Source organism: Ochlerotatus camptorhynchus, unplaced genomic scaffold, assembly GCF_037179485.1.
Source record: "Ochlerotatus camptorhynchus isolate MF236.1 unplaced genomic scaffold, CSIRO-AGI_Acam_v1.1 ptg000162l, whole genome shotgun sequence".
Taxonomy (NCBI): Eukaryota; Metazoa; Arthropoda; class Insecta; order Diptera; family Culicidae; genus Ochlerotatus; species Ochlerotatus camptorhynchus.
In genome coordinates, this window is record NW_027040652.1 from 844,055 (window position 1) to 863,936 (window position 19,882).

Consider the following 19,882-nt stretch of genomic DNA (forward strand, 5'->3'; position numbering starts at 1 on the left):
CGAATCGATTGTTCCTAGCCGTAATCTCATAAATCATTCGGCAGACTCAATTAGGTAGGTAGGTATCTACCTCGCTCGGCAAAAGCATGCCGAGCACGTGAGTTGGATGTTCTTATTTGTTTCGAACTGGTAATTACCCCCCGGCCTACGTAAGACGCTACGTTGTTTGGCTGAGTAGTAATCGATTGATCAAATTCTGACCAATTGACGAACGATGATGATGACCACTTTTTAAAATTAAACCATAAGAAGGTTGAGACTATGAGCTAGCTGATTTCAACGGGGGGGCTGGGGGTGTACGGATCGAACGAAGACAATTAATTAGTATTGTTTTGTCGGTTATATCGTCAGATGGCGATGGTCAATGGCGCTGTGGCAAATGCGAGGAGTTGCAAAAAAAAAGATCATGAGACTAATTTTGCACTTGACATTTGATAATGAATGTGATTGATTTTCGATAAGATTCGTATCGATATTCAATTAATTAAATAAATCTTCTGACAGAGGATTCAACCCTGCCGGCACTGTTCATAAATCGTAACATGTCGTCTTTTTGACTCGCAAGCCGTCTGCTGTGCCAGTTGAAGGCGCGCCTTGATAAGGGTCGTTGTCTCGTTGAATTGTGCTTCCTGCATGGCAAATGGATAGTTCAAGTTCAGCTGTCGTCATGCAACCGACAACGAGCGATTGGGGACCTGTTTCGGATAAATTTATTCACCGTGCATTTAGTACTTAAAATTTAATTCTAAAAAGGTCGGAAAAGCAGCAGAAGGAACGCTGCTATGGCAATGGAAATTCCGATTAATATCAGTGGGAATTGGTACATGTTTGTCCAGTTATCGCATTCATCTTGCCACCAGGTCCAGGTATTGTTGTGGAGTCCGGGGTCCGCTCGAGGATCACCGGGTTTGTTCCTGGGCTTAGCAGCTGCAACTCGATACCGCTCTACTTCCTCTCTTAATTCTTCCAAAATATCCGCATGCTCCGACGCCACGTTATTCCTTTCGCAGGGATCTTCCAGCAGATTGAACAAACATGCGGATTTCTTCGGATCACAAGACTTTTCATGACCGGTAACTTCGCACTCGACGGTCGCCGCTCGTCGAAGACGAGCCATATGATCCAAATCCAGTGGCATCATCCTTCCAACTATCGATCCCGCTAGCCTCACCACATACTCTTCCTCGCTCAACTCATCCTCATCGCCCAACTCACCAAGCCAGTGATCAAACTTTCCCTCCCAGGAAGTACCGTTTACGTACTTCCATCCGTCCCGACTGTAGCTACTATAGTGGAATAGCTCATCAATGTTATTCATCACCACATTCCTCACGGTAATGTTCGGATTCCTCAGCGCTTCCCACTGATTGCGTCCATCGATTTCACTGCCTATCGGAATGCCCTCGATACCGGCAGCATGCGCCAACGTCGGTAACCAATCACTCACGTGGATCCACTGGTTTGAAACTCGGCCGGCGGTGATGTTCAGCAGTGGACTCCAGATGGCGGCTACCGTTCGGACGGCTCCCTCCCAAGGGCTGTATTTTTGCTGAAACGAAGCAAATAGTTAACAATTTTACCGATTGAATACGGGGAAATTAGCTCTTACCCCTCGCAGCGGACAGTTCGAACCCGAATTGGAGTGGATTCCGACGGTCGGGGCACCGTTGTCGGCGTAGAACAGGACGATCGAGTTGTCCAGCATGTTCCGCTCCGTGAGGGTTTGCATTATTTGGCCAACTCCTTCGTCGACCTTGGAGATCATTGCTGTGGGGGGAGTTGAATGTAGTAAGGTTGAAATTATCGTCAGGGGGTTAACAAAGTCCTTAAGCGCGCAAAGTTGGCCAATCGGTGCTGTGAGCACTCGAGGACTTCATTTACCCCCCGATGATCATAGGTGAAAACAAATCCGGTTAGTTTCCACAAAGTTTCATCTACACACTACTAAAAAGTCATGTAAATTTCGGTTCCCTGGGACCGACACATGTAAGCGGACCTTTTGACATAAGAATCAGTTGAAAGAAACGTGAAAATCAATTCAATCAAACGTTCTCTTCGTCGACTAGCTGATGTTTCGGTTTGAGAACACTTAATTTTACATGAAATGTTTGTTTACGTTCTATGATTTACGTCCAATATGGATTACGTCTCGTGTAAAAGTAGTTATTTCTAAGTGTGTAGACGGAAGATCATGTTACGGTGACATTTGCGTTAGAATGTTTTAGAGATCAGTTTTTGTATTCACTCCCTAATAATTTTTTTAGCCGGCATGATTTTTTTAAATAACTGTTTAGCTCATAGCTTTTTGAGTGTGTTGATTTATTTCACTGATAAAGTCTGCAAGTCTGCGATTAGATAGGGAATTGTCTCACCTGTCCAATAGTATTGTCCAGTTTTTTCGACGCATCATTTAAAATTGCAAAAAGCTCGTGTCATTCTATTCTTTTTGCTATTTTACACAAAATGAAGCGAGCTTTAAAACTGCATTTTAATTTTCGAATATGCATCAAAGTAAATTGAACCTTAATCATAAAACCTACAAAACCTTTATACATAATTTTATGAAATTCTATTCATGGAAAAAGTTAGAGGCAAATAAATGTAAATGATTTCCCACACACTACTAAAAAGTCATGTAAATTTCGGTTCCCTGAGACCGACACATGTGCGGGCCTTTTGACATAAGAATCAGTTGAAAGAAACGTGAAAATTAATTCAACCAAACGTTCTCTTCGTCGACTAGCTGATATTTCGGTTTGAGAACACATAATTTTACATGAAATGTTTGTTTACGTTCTATGATTTACGTCCAATATGGATTACGTCTCGTGTAAAAGTAGTTATTTCTAAGTGTGTATGTCTGACCTTAGTATCCATAGACGAGTGCACGGGTGAACTTTTGTTCATCTACTGAAAAAAAATTGACACAACAGCGGGGCCCTGTTTACTAAAAATGAACTCATTAATAATTCTCGCGTAACATTTGAAAAGGGCCTATCAACTTTAGTGAATAATTTGCTAGGTCCTTTTCACGAGAACCGAAGTACGTCCACGCAAACCAAGAGCACTATCGGGAAGGGGAGAATTTCCCCACCCTATGGAGTTGTTAGTTTGCGTGGGAGTATTCGGTTCGCGTGAAAAAGGCTTTCAAATGTTACGTGAGTATTATTCATGTGTTCATTTTTAGTAAACAGGGCCCCGCTGTTGTGTCACTTTTTGTCGAGTGAGTTAACTCAAATCCATCCGTGCACTCGTCTATTAAGCATTGTAGAAATGAGCGGCAATTGCAAACATAATTAAATTTCCGCGTGCTAAGCCTGGATGTCAAATCACGTTCGCAAAGATTATCAAGTATCAACATGAACAAACGCTCTCATCGCACATCGTTTTGCAACCCGGATAACATTTGTATGGTTATTTTGCTTAACGACGTGTTCAGGAAATAATCAAAACCATTTGAGGAATAGTTTTATCATTAATGTTATCGTTCGGGTATTGTATTTTTTATTAGGGAAGTGGGAATCAATAATGATAATAAATGTAAATTTTTTTTTTCAATTTGCGTCAAATAAGTCTAATGAGGCGAATTCACACATAACGAAATTTCACCAGCTTTACCTTAATTACATCCAGAAATTACTAATAAAAAACAATTATTCTAACTCTTTGCACTTTTTCAGGAATTCCTAGATACGTTTCAAAATTAGCAAAATCTAAACTCATCACTGGCACCCAACCGCAACAACCGAACAATAGATAACGCTCGATCGAGGTTATCCCACCAGGTTTCAAACGGCAATCAAGAACAATAATAATACATTTATTCAACTGGGACAAATTCACCAAATCTATCTATGATCGATGTCCAATGGTGCGAATTCATACATCATGAATTCAAATTGCCTCCCTTAGCTCAGTTGGTAAAGGTGCAGCTACAAAGCAAAATCATGGTGGCTGGGTTCAATTTTCGGTCCAGTCTAGGAATTTTTCGGGTTGGAAATTTTTTCGACTACCTTAGACATAGAGCATCGTTATGATGGCCACACAATATACAAATTCATGCATTGGTGCTGGCATAGAAAGCTCTCACTTAATAACTGTTAAAACACTAAGACAGCTAAAGCTAGTTAAAAGAGCGTCAGAGCCGATAAAAAAAGATACGTATCATTTGTGAACCATTTCCATGTATGTAAGATGTTCTAGGCTCTCCAAATTGCTTTGAAGTTGAGATCAAATGATCTACTAAAACAACCACGACTGAGACTTAGTATCAATTCAAGTCCTAACAGATTCATAGAGTCATGTGCATCATTTAACATTCATTTAACATATAGATTACGTGAGCCAATTTTTGGCCCAAGTGGTTCCCTAATTGGCCCTATTTTAAATTCAAAATGTTTTCATTCTTTTCCAAATTTATTTCGATACAAAGTTAGAACATATATTTTTCCATACATTTACGCAATTAAAACCATAAACATTTATTTCAAATAGGTGTTAGGCCCTAGGCCCAAAAACTGGAACACTAATGCCATCTGACTCACTTACTCTATAAGGTGTTCAACATTTCAGTGCCAACATTTCAAAGGGGCGTAATTGCTTTTGTAAACAATGGCTTTAGCCGTCGATTTCTCGCAAATAAAAGCCCAGCCCTTCAAATTACCAATGCTAGCTGGGACAGAAAACATTCATCTACCTGCTGTTGTCATTCATTTTCATAAGTGAGCTTTCATTCGCGAGAAATCGAAGACGAAATTCATTGTTTACAAATGCAATTACGCCCCTTTGAAATGTTGGCACTGATTTTTCAAATTATCGTGGAGAGTCCATTCAAGACTTTATACATAATAGAGTCAATGTTCTTAGAAGCGAAATTGATATATGGAGTCTGAAGCTGATTTATGCAGATTATTCACATATTCACTTACATAAATATAAGATGTTCTAGGTAATCCAAATCGTCCTGGAGTTTATATCAACTCATCTATTGTATCAATCACAACTGATACAATGTCAATAACAACGATACTTGTCCAAACAGTTTCCTGGAATCAATACACATCAGTTACAAACAATTTCTATGTGTATTAGATGTTCTAGGACCTCCAAACCATACTGGAGCTCAGCTCAAATGATCTACTAGATAATCATCGACTGAGCCAATGTCCTCAGAAACGTTACATATCCCAACAATTTCATGGAGTTCAAGCGCATATTTTCCGAACGATTTTCGTATATTTAAGATGTTCTTGGTTCAGCAAACCTCCCTGGAGAACATGCCATAGGTGTCTTCAAGTCTTCGTATAATTTTGGTTCCACTTTCATGGATAAAACATGTTTTAAGATCCCCAAATTATCCATAGATTCAAATCATTTGAACTAGTAGATTTTCCTCATACGTCCTAGCCTACACAGTTCGAAAAAGTAGTGTAAATTTATGTTACTATGATGCACATAAATGGAACGTCATATATCATACAAGTTTACTTTATAGATCGTGTAAATTTATGAGACATTTAATGAAATACGCCAAATATGATATGCAACCGTCCATCATTGAAAGCAACATTTCTTACAAGTTGCCAGTTTACGTGAAAAAGAATTGTACATGCATTAATATTTACATCACCAGTAGAATTCAGAAATATTTTCTGTGTATAAATTTGTCGTAGTCTTTGTAGCAGTTGTGGTTGATTGAGTAAATCGTTTGATTTGACCTCCAAGACGGTTTGGAGACCGAAAAACTTCTTGCATACATGTAAATGTTGTGCACTCCATGAATCTGGTTGTCCGGTTGGTTCATAGCTAAAACAAATGTTTTAGTTAGTATTGAGGTAGTATATCATCTGATCTGAAGTACAGGAAGATTTGAGGAACCTAGAACCTACATGGAATAAAATGTAATTGATACACATATATAGACTCCATGTCTATGAGTCTGCTTGAAAGAGTTTTACTACTATATAAATTTGTTTCAGTCGTGGTTGACCTAGTAGATCGTTTGGTCTGAAATTCAAGACAATTTGTAGAATCTAAACATTTAATAAGCATAAAAGTGTTATATGGATTTTACGGATAAACGTAATGAATCATATTGGGGCATCATTTATTTTGAACTCTCAGACGATTTTGCATCGCTAGAACATTCTGAGGTGTCCCTTAGCTCAGTCGGTAAAGGCGCAGCTACAAAGCAAGACCATGCTGGAGGTGGCTGGGTTCAATTCCCGGTGCGGTCTAGGAATTTTTCGGGTAGGAAAATTTCTCGACTTCCCTGGGCATAGAAGTATGATTGGACTTGGTACAGGCATCGAAAGCTCTCAATTATTAACTGTGGAAGTGCATCTAGAACACTAAGTTGAGAGCACGCAATAAGCTAATATGCGATATGCAATAAGCTTGGAATGCGAAGAAGAAGAAGAACATTCAAAATATATGAAACTCAATCGTAGATGGTGCGTATATCCTGTATGAATCTGATTGACCATATATCATTGCTGAGAACATCTTGCAAGCCCTGGTTGATCCAGTAGTTTAAATAATCTGAACTCAAAGACAATTTGGAAACCGAGTTGAAGACCCTAGAATATATTATGGCTAAGTACATTTATGCTAAATTATGATTTTAGGCTTAATGAACATGGCAATGCATGTCTAGTTGCTAAGGGTATCGTTCCCGTTCAGGATCAAGTGCATGTTCTCACACATGAAATCTTCATATGGCTATAAACTTCTTCTTTTATATTTGCACTGTATTCGAAAATACAATGTTGCCGAAGATAGTATGGTACTAACTATCACCTGTGATTTTATACAGTCATTCATAGAGAGATGGCCATTAAGCCATACAGCGATGGTGGGTTCATCAAATATTAACGATCAATTGATATAGTTTTTTGCTTGACTGGTTGCGTATGTATGAAGTTTGATCGATGTAAGGAAAACTTCTTTTTCTGAAATAACTGCTGTTTCTTGAACTACATTTTTAATTTCTATACTGGGGGTACACTTTATGAAAACCGAAGATGGAACAGGAAACAAAATTATGAAAGATTTTGAGCATTAATAACTCAGCTGCCCCTGGACCAATTTCAATAATTTTATCACTAATTGAATAAAAATATTTCTACGCAATGCTTTCGTTTGATGATTTTCAACAAGAAACTATTGAAAAAGTGGATATGCCAAACATTGTCGAATGTACAAATAAAAAGTGATAATTGTATGACTGTTTTCATGAAATAAACGTTCTTCCCAAACCCAGTCGTCATAATCGAGTACCACTTGGTTGCACATCATTCTGCTTTAACCTGAAAAGATATAAAATAGCGCTGCTGTCTAGCCACGCTTCTACCTAACAAGCAACAATGACTGATCTACGAAGTGTGCTGAGTGTGTTCCTGGAAAATAAGATTCATGATGCTGTCACCTACACTGAACACACCAAGCGTAAGCGGCCATGGAAGTGTCATCTACGCTTTGAAGCGACAGAGACGCACTCTGTACGGTTTCGGAGGTTAAATCATCACGAACTTTGGCAACAAATTGGTTCTTTTCAGGGCCACCAAGCTTATAACAATAAAGAGTAGGAATATAATTTATCTCCCAAGTAACATTGCCGGTTTTATCGCGGTTTTATAGCATTCTACAAGTCTAAATCATGGTCTACAGAACCCTCATAAAACCAAAATTGTTACTTGGGCTGCCTGTTTGTCCATATTCAGAACAACACGCCCCAACGACCACACAAAATGCGCTTGCAACCAAACTTGAAAGGAGAGGTGCAAGTGATTTTGATCGATTCTCTTCGTCAACTTTCTCTTTGAAAAAAGTGCTACAAATTTGGTACGCCTACAAATCAAAAACAGAAAGGGTTAAGATAATAGATAATCGATCAATTAATAGAACTAAATGCTCTTCACATTTGTTCTGTCCACTAGCGGTATTACGTCAAGCTTCCGTGCATGCCCCTAGGCACAGACCCTTATACTTTTTTGAAATTTTGCTCATTTTTAGAAACATCAAAGAACTTTTATATGCCACATATTTCACTGAAATCCTGTTCACTACAAAAAATAAGTTTCGAATTTAGTGTTTTATTCAATAACAAAATTATAGAAATATATATATCAACAGTGTTACGAAAGAATTTCCTCTAAAACGAATTAACATTTTTCAGAGTCGCTGAACATAGTATCTTTTTAAAAGTATCCAAGTGCAAGTAGCTTCTGGCTTAAAATAAAATGTTTTATGCTTCTTAGAATTGATCAAACTGAATTTCACAAGTTTGCATTACGCAGCATAATCATGGTCATAATTGTGAAATAATAATAAATGATTTTTTTTTTCCTTTATTTACAAGGCTTTCAGCCATTGGCTGCTTAGCCTTGGGGATATAAATGAATCATGAAACTTACTAAAGTATTATAAGTGCAAGTAAGTGATCGCATAATCATTTGAAAAATAATATTGTTTTGTTCTCATACGCTCTTAATATCACGCGTGATATTGGAATAAAATATCATGCTTGATATTAATTTTACAAGCTCCTTTGATACTTCGAGGCTACTCATCACACGTTGAAATTGCAGCTGACACAAAACTAAGTGCGTTGCACATCGTTTTTTATACGGAGATAGAGAAGTTTGCTATATATCTTTACTTTAGTCGTGATGGAAGTTTCGGCAAAGCAAAATTTTGAATGTCAAACTCACCACAGTGCACTGCAGTGGTTGATAATCGCAGCTGATGAGTTCTGATAGCTTGATATTTGGAGCAACGATATCATAAGTTGTAATATCCTCCGCTGATTTTTGCTTGTTGATACGTCAAGCTGAACATTGCATTAGGTCCTAAGTAACATTGACACATTCTCTTCGTCGACTTTCTCTTTGTATGCCTATGGCCATGTAAAGACATTCCCAGGTTTCTTCAGCACACAGATCGATAAGTGAAGCTTTTATCTAGTATCTAATATGACAAACACAACAAGAAACGGTTATGCGCTCAAATTGTTAACGAAAAAGAAAGTCGACGAAGAGAATCGATCAATATTACTTAGGACCTAATGCAATGTTCAGCTTGACTTGTCCTCGAAAATCAAGCGTGATTATGGGATAGACTGAGATCTGATTTTAGATATTTTCCCTACACTGATAAAAAGTAGAATATTTGCACAAGACTTGGGGGTAATTGGGTCTGTACTGTATCGTTTGTTGGTGATAGGGAAAATCGAATTCTGTTATTTATAAGCAAGATTTAGGACATTTTAATTGAATTACCAAGGGTTCCTCCTGTGCAAAACTATTAAATTAAGATTTACACCCTTATATTTTTCCGAGATGGGCACCACCGAGCAGCTCCCCAAGTAACACAAATTCATAGACGTATATTGAGTAAACTGCTATACAACCAAAACCAGTCATACAAAGGTTATATAAACTGTCATAGGACATGTGTGTTGCTTGGGTCAGCATTTTATGTTGTTGGATCACAGTGAAAAACTTGCTGAAATTCAACAAAATGTATGTTTGTTAGCTGATATCTCGGCAAAATTCCCGTTTATTAGCTGAATCTCGGTAAGTTTTTAACTGAGATCCAGCAAAACAAAATGTCGAAATGCTCTTTGGTACCCATCTCGTCAAAAAAGTCTAAGTGTGTCAGAAAAATGACAATATTGCTTGAAATTAATTCAACTACAACTTTGATGAAGTACGATTTTCTCTATTTTCAAAAAGAAGGCAATTCGTTTTTAAAGCTTAATTAAAATAAAATGCACAACATTTTTGACTTACTGAACTCCCATCCTGGACAATTTACTCCTGGACAATTTACTCCTGGACGTGGTCTCTTCAGACAGGTTTCGGAAATTCCCGTTAGAAGAGTTTCCGTGAACCCTCGAGGAGAAGGTGGGAAGGCCACGCCAACCGAAACTTTACATGGCACGATGTTTAACCGCATCGTTCCATAAGTTCAGGGGAACCTCCCTAGAGCTGGAACAGCGCATAGCTTCCCACCGAAGATGTCAACTTTTCAGCATGCCAGAGTCACCATACGCTACCACGCACACACTTAGAAAAATCATGTAAATTTAGGTGCTCTGAGACTGACATATACGAGCGTCATTTTTCGTCATAACAGATGCGAAATTCAATTCAATCAAACGTACTTTTCGTCGAGTAACGAGCTTTTCAGTCTCGGAGCACTTAATTTTACATGAAATATTTGTTTACGTCTGATCTTTTATGTCAAAGATGGATTCCGTCATGTCTAAAATTAGTTATTTCTAAGTGTGCAGTTACCATTACCATCAACACCACTGTCGCCATTGCTGTCACCTCCACCGTATCCACCATCATCACTACGTAGTCACCACCATCGGTAGCCCAGTATTTCCAGTAGTTCCCGGCCGGCCGGTTTTAGTACTTGTTTACTATAGTACATTTGAAAACGAGACCACACACAATAGAAAACGAGACCTAGAAAGTTTTGTATTGTTTGGAATTTTGCAGTTTTCTTGCTAATTACCGCATATATTTAAAGTTAAAAGCATGGAATCATAAGATAAGAATGAATAATAAACACTCCAATGTATAGATAGTAAAATTTGGCAAAACTGACCAAATTATAAATTAATCCATCCAGTGACATTTTTTCGTCATACACAAGCTTGCAGCAATTCTGTGACGGTCGGTAAATGCAAGCGATAACGTGTCTTCTTCTGTGATTTTACATGCTGTCGTTCAAAAGTCACTGAGCCAATAGAACGTAAGAATTCCATAAGAACCACTTATGAATTTTAGCCACGAGAAATCGGTAGGAATTTTATTGATTTGCCTTATGGAAAATAATGTTGACAAAAAAAAATAATAAAATGGAGCAGACTGGAACCGAACCATGGACGTTGAAGTTACGGGTCCCGTGTGTTGGAAAATTGAAATGGTTAAAGATCTATAAGAGCTACCTCATGTTAGATGAAAATCAATCATAAGTCACGCTTATGAAATTCATATGTATCGTTCATAAGTCGAGCCTCATGAAATTCTAACGTTTATTTGCCTCAGTGTACCTGTACACCTGCAGCTGCGGTGTACAGGTACACATCGGAAGATTGTTATGAACACATGTCAACATTTATCAGCACTGGTTAAAACCCTCACACATTACATATCGTTCCCACCCACACTGAGTGTAAATTGTAGGATAATAAACGATCAAAATAGTAATCTACTAGCTTTTTCTAATTCCAATCAAAATCCGAGCACGGATTAGCTTAGTAAATCACCCAGCCGGTCTTGAGACTAGATATAGTCCTCCAGATCTAGCTATCCATCAAAAAAGGTCGTTGGATGATCCACCCTCACTGGTAGTCCACTGCTTAGCCAATTGTTCTGGTAGCCCCCTAGGTACCTCACCCTACCAATAATAGTATATCCTGTTCAGCCAAATTCCAGAAATTCCAAATCGATAGCCCAAGGCAAAAAGTTGCAAGTCAAATCCATTAGAAAACCATGTCTTTATGATCGCAGTGGGTCAGCAATTTCGGAGTTTCCATACAGTTAAACACATACATATTCTACTGCCACTTACCGGCCAGCACGCGCCGCTTCTTGTCCCTGATGTAGTCAAACTTGTCCACTTCCTCCGCGGGAGCTTGCATGGGATCATCTTCGTTGCCCGTGTGCGGCGCCAAATGTGTCAGCACCAAGAGCAGCGGCTTCTTCTGATCGTGCTCTCGAATCAGCCGCACTGCTTCGCCGTTGAACAAATCCGTCGCATAGCTTCCATTAACTGAGTAATCAACTTCCATATTTCGACGCATATCCAATCCACGGGTCGAGGTCTAGAAAAATGGATTATGGTTTCAGTAGAGCTTTGATAGAAAACAAAAACTTGCAAGTTTATCTTAATCGATCGGTTGTTGACATTCGCCGAAACCGAAGGGGTATGAATAAACACCACCATGTATGGATAAACAAATAAAGTAAAATCGCCTCGCTATAGTCTTACATTAAGGCGCACAATTGCATCGAATCAAAACCTTGGTAATTGCCTTCAATCAACAAAAAATTATCGCTTCACTGCCGGTGGCAGAGACGGCCTTTCTAATGGGTAGGTCTGCTATTACATTTTCCGCCCGTTTCGCTCTTCTTCTATTGAATGAACGTTACATCTTCGCACAAACACGGCTCGCGATCAAACTTACATTATGCAACTGTAAGCTGTGATCCCAGTAGTCGATGTAAGGTCCGAGAAAACCAAAGTGACCATCAAATCCACGATGGGTCGGCGTGTAGTCCTTCCTGGCAAATCCGAGGTTCCACTTTCCGATCAACTGGGTTGCATACCCCGCTTCCCGAAAGTACTCCGGCATAAGTTTGTGCTCTAAACCAAGCCCCCACGGTTGATCCGGCTCAATCGTGGAATTTTGCATACCGATGTTCAAGGGGTGCTTTCCTGTCATTAGAGCCGCTCGGGACGGCATTCCAAGCGGTGTAGAGTAATGTCTGTTCAGAATGACCCCTTGATACGCCAGGACATCGATGTTCGGCGTGAAGACCTGCTTTGAACTGTGAAAACTCACATCATTCCAACCCTGAAGGAAAATTCACACTGTTAGTTCATCAACCTTAATAAAAACGAGTGCTTCACCGTACAAGATCATCAGCAATGATAACGACCACATTCGGAGATAGATTGGCACCTTCCAGCTTCCCAACGGTCAGTACGATCAACAGCAAAACTGATGTGGACTGCATCTTGTTAAAGCACTACTAATCCAGAAAATACATTGAGTTGGTATACTCAACGGTTACTTCTCTGCATTTGAGATTTCTCGAAAAAAAAAGGGTTCACGGTTTCATGCGTTCAGTCACTTGCACTGTTACCTTCAAGCATTTACATTGATGTGACACTCTTTTTACGCTATAGAAGCGCTGATTTTGATTTCTAGTGCTAGGCTTTTTCACGCTGTCTTCTACAAAAGCTTGGAGCTAGCCACAAAATTGAAGCGCACCGATCGGAACCGCGATCAAGACTGATGGTGGGTGATTTCTCCTAGTTTGAGTTTTGATTGCGAGGTGGATCAAATGCTTCGTCGCGTCTAGATTGGTTGGCTGGTAGGTACTCACTTTTCCTTCGTTCAAGGTGAATTTGAACGTGCAATGGGGAAATGGCACAGAGAAACACGTGATGTGCAGCACAGGCTTTGCAATTTACAGCTTAGAATGTTTTAACAACTATGGAAGTGGCTAAACAACATTCAGTTGTTGGAGTTTGTAGACACTGGTGGCATGCTGAAATAGACAGATTCCTCTGTTTTCAGTTCACCACTAAAGATTTTTTAATATTTATCTTAGCTATGCACAACAATTGTGATCAATTTAACATATGAAACTTTGTCACAAAGCAAACATGTCCCCCACCCCTTTTTCAGTAATTTTCATAAAATTTAAAATTTAACATACCTGAAAAGCTGTAATGCTCGAAAATTGCAGAAAATGTTCTCACAGATTTACTCCAGGGATAGAAATATGTTCAAGTCGAATAGAAGTATTGAAGATGTCAGAGTTTGCAAAATTTCAAAAGTTCCGTCATTCTACTTTCACTTGATAAGCATGCTGAACTGACTGTTCTATAATTGTAAAGGGAGTGCATTTGAAAAATTAATCAAGAATCTAAGCCCTGAGAACCATTACAATTTCTCAGGGCTTAGAATCTTGTACTAACAGGAAGAATTTTAAGGAGAATATAAATGAGGATTGGGAAATTTTCAAGTGTAATCTGATGAGAACCTCTAGGGAATTCAAGAATTAATTCTTAAGGAATTCCGAAGAGATCTTCAATACATTTCTGAATAAAATTTGGAGAATACTGCAAAAATTAATATGAATGACAATTCCATGATAGTTTTGACCACAATTCCATGAACATTCTGATAAGAACTCCGCAGGAAATCCGAAATAATTTCCAACAGAACTGTTTTACGAACTCCATGACAATCTTGGGACCTCCCTTAGCTCAGTCTTAAGTCAATGGCCCCTTGAATATCGAGTAATACCTTTGACAGACATGATTTTACAATCATGTCTGTCAAAGGTATTACTCGATATTTCTAGATAGAGCTGGAATTAGGGCCTAACAGCTTTTGTAAGCAATGACTTCTCTTGATGATTTCCTCATCGGGTACGGAAAGACTTCCCCTATCCGATGGTTAGGTTGGTCTGCGTGAACGTGCCTTGAATTCCTAGAAATCATCGATAGAAGTCATTGTTTACAAAAGCTGTTACGCCTTATTTCCAGCTCTATCTAGATTTGTATTGTTGTACTAATCGACGTATTAGATTAAAGGAGTACAACGATTATACAATCATACGACTTACATATACCAGGCTAGCTCATTAGAGAGTAAACATCAACCGAAGTAGGCCGAAGTGGCGTCATCAGAATCGTTGAAGTAAATAGTGCAGAAGGGAATATTATTTTCACAGCTCTCGGGTTTTCGACGTGCTTGACGGGATTTGAATTCATCCGGGTTTTTGGAACGTGGTAACAATTCCGGAACTCAAGCAGCATTAAAAATTGCCTTTGATGTTGTAGAGGATCTTGAAAACTCCGGAGTGATTTGAGATTTGGGTGTGATTGCTTTGTAAACAAACCCATCAATCGCCGATTTCTCGCGAATAAAAGCTGAGCCTGCAAAAATGACAAAATTTAGAGGAATGATTCCTCTATCATTTGGTTTAGTTTATTCACGAGATTGAGATTTTATTCGCGAGAAATCAACGATTGACGTGTTTGTTTGCAAAAGCAATTACGCCAAAATCTCGAAGCAGCGGAGTCGGTCCCTTCGGGGTGTTCCCTAATAAAAATGTGTATGCTTATTTTGCTTAACGACGTGTTTGGGGTATCATCCAAACCATATGTGGAAAAGCTCGACAATTTGGACTACCGTTCATTTATGGTATTTTTATTAGGGTTTTCTTACGGCATCTAATGAGATCCTATGAGATGGGAACAGGGGTGGAAAGTCGTTTCTTCGACAGGAATTTGTTGAGGCTCAGAAAATCACCATGGATGCCGTATTCGTGGGCAAGAGGCACCAATATTTTAGCTTTTTAAATCGGCGATATCATTGTTGTTGCATTTTATATTGTATTTATTGTGGTTATCAAGAGTTTTACACGGATGTATAATTTTCGTTAGAAAATGTTGATAAGTGATGTAGGTTAGAGCACTACTTCGTCGTAATCGTCCATTTCCGTTCTATTGAGCGAACAGAAAACATCAGTATAATCAATAATTTCACCATTCATAAATCAGTAATACCACAGACAAACAGACATAATTCTTTGAATATTGTTCAATATGAAACATCGTCGCTAAAAAACTACCGCCATCTGTTGAGTATACTGTGATGGGTAGTACACTGAACAGATGGCGGTAGTGTGTAAACGTCAAACGCAAGGGTTATTAACTATGCGCGCCACAGGTGGCGGTACTACCAACTAAAAACATTTAAATTGGCCGTTAGATGCGTATTCGATGAACAAATTGCCAGAGTTATGTCTGTTTGTCTGTGGTAATACATTTGTATCGATGCGTTAGTTCACAAGCTACAACACAAAGCTTTAGAGCGTATTGTGTGAATATTTACACTCATTGTTCTCAAAACAAAAGAAGCACTCCTAGCTAACTCGCTTTTTCTACCTTCATCCGTATGACGAAGAAAATTCAATGAATGGCGTTTCAATGCGTTTCGACGGGATTGAAAGTCGTAGGACGCATTTTGAATCAAGAAGCAGTGTTAGATTTTTAACAATCACCTCTATTCTGTATTTCGTTTAAAACGAAATTCTCATACAAAAAAAAAAAAATTTTTTGTATAGGAATTTTGTTTCGAACGAAATACAGAATAGGAGTGAATATCTCAACAATATGGCTCTTTATCAAATTCAACGGTACTTATGGAAAGGGGAATAAATTTAGAAGTCATCTATGACAGAAACATTTCATTTATTGTTGAAACCCGTTCAAGAAAGAGAGGTAAAGCGTGGATTGTGCTTAGTAGGACGGAAATTAGATCAAAACCCCTACCTATATTGAAGGCAGCGTTGCCAGGTCATTTTCAGAAAAATCTGATCCATCAGGTAAAATATAAAATCTGGAAAAATCTGGAATGCCCCAAAAAATCCTCTTTTTTACATGATGCTATTGAAATCAAAGTGATGTGCCAATCTTCCGTGAAAATAGGTCAGTATGATCATCTGGAACTTATTTAAAGTACTAGAATGGTTATAAATTACATGTTCAAATAAATTATATAAAGCAAATAACTTGTTAGCATTGCTAAAATCATCAGAAAGTTGAAAAGTATAGACACGGTGTGCCCAAAAAGTTCAAATATTCATTTCACAGCATTTCAAAAATTGAGTTAAATGTGGGTGAAAACAGCAGAAAATGTGGTTAGAATTGTTTTTTAAACTTTAACTTTTTTAAAAGAATGAGAAGCAAAGAATCAAGGAAATTTGAAGGGATGGATTTTTGGAACTAATAGTCGATGTAGTCCTTACTATTTGATGCAGTACCCGAATTTAAAGATTTTATTAGTTCTAAGTGATTCTAATATTACTCTGAGGTTGATCAGATGAACACACAACATCCAGCAGACCAGAAGGCAATTTTATTTTGAAGCAAAATTCACCGGGCTGAATCAAAGCCTAACATCGTGGAACTCACACACAGTTTACATAAACTACGGGTAACTCGACTTTTCGCCTTTTTTTAGTTCAATTCGAATCACCCTAGAATTCCATCATATTTCTTTTCTATGTTCCCCTAAAATAATCTTGAAAATATCTAAACTTTTCCAGTAACATTCTAAGAGTTCTTAGCATAACCTCTTGAAATCTCTTATAAATCACTCTCCAATTCCACAACTCCATCAAATTGGTAATAATTCCCAAGAATTGGCTCAATTTTGTGTCCATGTTTCTCTATAAATTTCTAAAAATATTCTTAATATTCTTTCCTTGGTACACTCTTCAGAATGACCGTCACACTCTTTTCAGGCTTATCCGATAATTCCCTTCAAACTGCTTTGTTGGTAAGGGCAGAATTGTTTTGAAATCCTTTTCAGTATTACCTAAGTACTCAAGTACTTTGCCAAAATGGTTTTGAAAATCTTCCAGAAATTGCGTTTAAAATTTTATTAAAATTAATCTCCATAGAAATATTGGACAGAAATCCATTGAAATTATTCGCACGATTCGTATCAGCATACTCCTTAAGTTTCATCATAAGAATTTTCTATGATTTCTCTTCCGGATTGTATTTCCTTTCTTGACAAAATCTACATGCAATTGTCATCAGAGTTGACAAGACAATTGACATCGTCTTCAACCAGAGGTTGCACAGGCTGAATATTTAACACTAGACAACGGACAACACACCACACTTAACGGCGCCGGTGGTGTAGTGGTAAGCGTGATTACCTCTCACCCCAGCAGGCCTGGGTTCAATCCCAGTTGGCGCCGCCGGGATGTTTTGAGGTATAACATCTCTGATCACGCCTTCCTTCGGATGGGAAGTAAAGCCGTTGGTCCCCGGTTCATGAGTTGATGGGTCGATAGGTAGGGTCCAGGTGTGGGAGCTGCCTTCCTGGCACGTCGGTAGCATTGGTGCTCAGCACGGAAAACAAGATCGACGAAAAACAAATCAAAGAAAAAAAAAAAATAGGGTAGGTTTTCCAATAATAGTGGTGTACCTATAGTTGCGACATAAGAGTTGTGCCGGAATAATGAGGGAAAACTCGATAAGGTTATTTTTCATTGATAGCTCTCCTAAAATAAAGAAGATTTGTATTTATTCAAACTTAAAAGTAACCCAAAAATAACGGAAAACACTTGATTTTTCTTAAGATTTTGACTCCTTTGCACCTATAGTTGCGGTAGTGTTCATATAAAAGTGGAACCCATAAGAAACCAATGCGTTCCACTATTATAGGAACCAAAGTTAGCAACTTTTTTTTAATTGTTTTCCGTCGATCTTGTTTTCCGTACTGAGTACCAATGCTACCGACGCCAGGAAGGCAGCTTCCACATCTAGACCCTACCTATCGACCCATCAACTCATGGATCGGGGACCAACGGCTTTACTTCCCATCCGAAGGAAGGCGTGATCAGAGATTTTATGCCTCAGAAAATCCAGGTGGTGCCGACTGGGATCGAACCCAGGCCTTTTGGAGTGAGAGGTAATCACGCTTACCACTACACCACCGATGCCGCTGTTTTCGGAAAACGTATACAATTTAATTACGATGTAGCAAAATAGAGATTGAAAGCTATAGTGTGACGTGTACAAATTGTATGTAGGGGAAATGGATGTAATGTCGGCCTAAATCCCCCTAATTTGGGCCCATACATCAATTCAGCAATCGACTAAATTTTCAATTGCGACCAAAAATATCCATTAGTACCGTCCCAATGACGTGTTCATCTAGATAAAATTGATCATAAGAGCCATACATCGTTTATTAATTTTTTAATAAATAAATTGTCTTAGTTCCTCCACTACTGGCTCACCCACCCTAATATGACAATAATACGACGACTGCATACTTTGCAGCTCAGATCGTACCTCGCGAGTCCTTGATCCCGAGTGGTGCAAAATGCGCAGTAATAATCGAACTTGTTTGAACTTGACATTTGGCTGAGCGGGAGTGAATGACCAAGCAAAATTGAGAATGAAATGGAAGAAAAGTAAATCATATCTGGTTATTATGTGGCATAAATCGGCTGGAGGTGCCCGGATTGATGGTCATGCATGTCACTGTGACGGTGATAATCGAGAAGAATGATTCTGCTCCGTCTTTCTTATGCAGAATGTATATATTTGGAATATGTTGGACGAGTTCCAGGTCGTTTTCTGCTATTTCTCAAACAAATGCAATTTGAATTCATAATGTATAAATCCGTACCGTTGGACATCGATCATGGTTGGATTTGGTGAATTTGTTCCAGTAGAAGATGATGATGATGGTCCCACTTCATACCCCTTCAAAGGTTTGGGCTGGAAGATTTATCTTTAAGATAATTAAGTATAACATCTTGACCAGATAAGCAAAAAAAAAACGAACTGGTTACAGTTGCAGATATAATTTCCCTCAACAATTTTCAGTTGCTTCACAGCGATATAAATGTGAAAAAGCTTAGAGAATGTTTTCAGTGCCGTCCAGCGCTCTTGTGAGAGCATCGCGACTAATAGCGAATTCGTTTATTATTCAGTTCCAACCTGGATCGGGTATCAAGATTGGGTCTGCTTGTTTTCTGACAAACGTCAGTTTGCTCGTTTGTTTTTAAAACCTAGCTCAGGTTGAGGTTCGCACTGACAAAAAGTTCGGTTTCGCACTGGGTTGGAACTGGTTCCAACCCCGATAATAAACGAATTCGCTATAAGTTGCGTCGTACGGCTGACCAGGGCCCTCCAATATTCATGGACGTTTTTTTGAAGAATAAACATTATGTTTTTAATAAAAAAATACTGAATTCGTTGAATCTTTTTTACAAGCTACATGACTGAAAAAATTCTCATTTTTTATTGAACACTCGTTACTAATTCAAAGCATCTCCCAAATAAACTTCAAAGTTCAATCTTTTAAACTTTGTCGAACCTCTTAACGGAATCCCTTTATGAAGAGCTTTGAGTGTGTTGGTTTATTTCCTTTAAATTCCGTTATAATTGCTTATCTTTTGACAGATACGCGTATTTCGTCTACTAAATGCAGACTTCATCAGTGTCAAGTCCTCAACACCAAAACAAGCAATTGTTTAAAAAACAGCAACAATCGCATATTTTCGCTCCAAGTTACCTTTTCACTTCGCTAATA

General features: G+C 38.5%; 1 protein-coding gene across 2 annotated transcripts in view; it reads right to left on the reverse strand.

The window, feature by feature from the left end:
* Positions 1-734: 734 nt before the first annotated feature.
* Positions 735-19,882, reverse strand: part of LOC135701437 (arylsulfatase B) — a 29,001-nt gene continuing 9,853 nt past the window's right edge. Inside the window, exons 1-4 of one of the 2 annotated variants that reach the window (XM_065222232.1) lie at positions 12,203-12,553; positions 11,587-11,839; positions 1,610-1,767; positions 735-1,549 (exon numbers count right to left, since the gene is read on the reverse strand). In XM_065222232.1, the coding sequence (XP_065078304.1) occupies positions 746-1,549; positions 1,610-1,767; positions 11,587-11,839; positions 12,203-12,481 (1,494 nt within the window). In that variant the 5' untranslated portion in view covers positions 12,482-12,553 and the 3' untranslated portion in view covers positions 735-745. Of the gene's footprint in view, positions 1,550-1,609; positions 1,768-11,586; positions 11,840-12,202; positions 12,554-19,882 lie in introns of those variants that run through there. The other variant, XM_065222231.1, reaches the window with a different exon arrangement.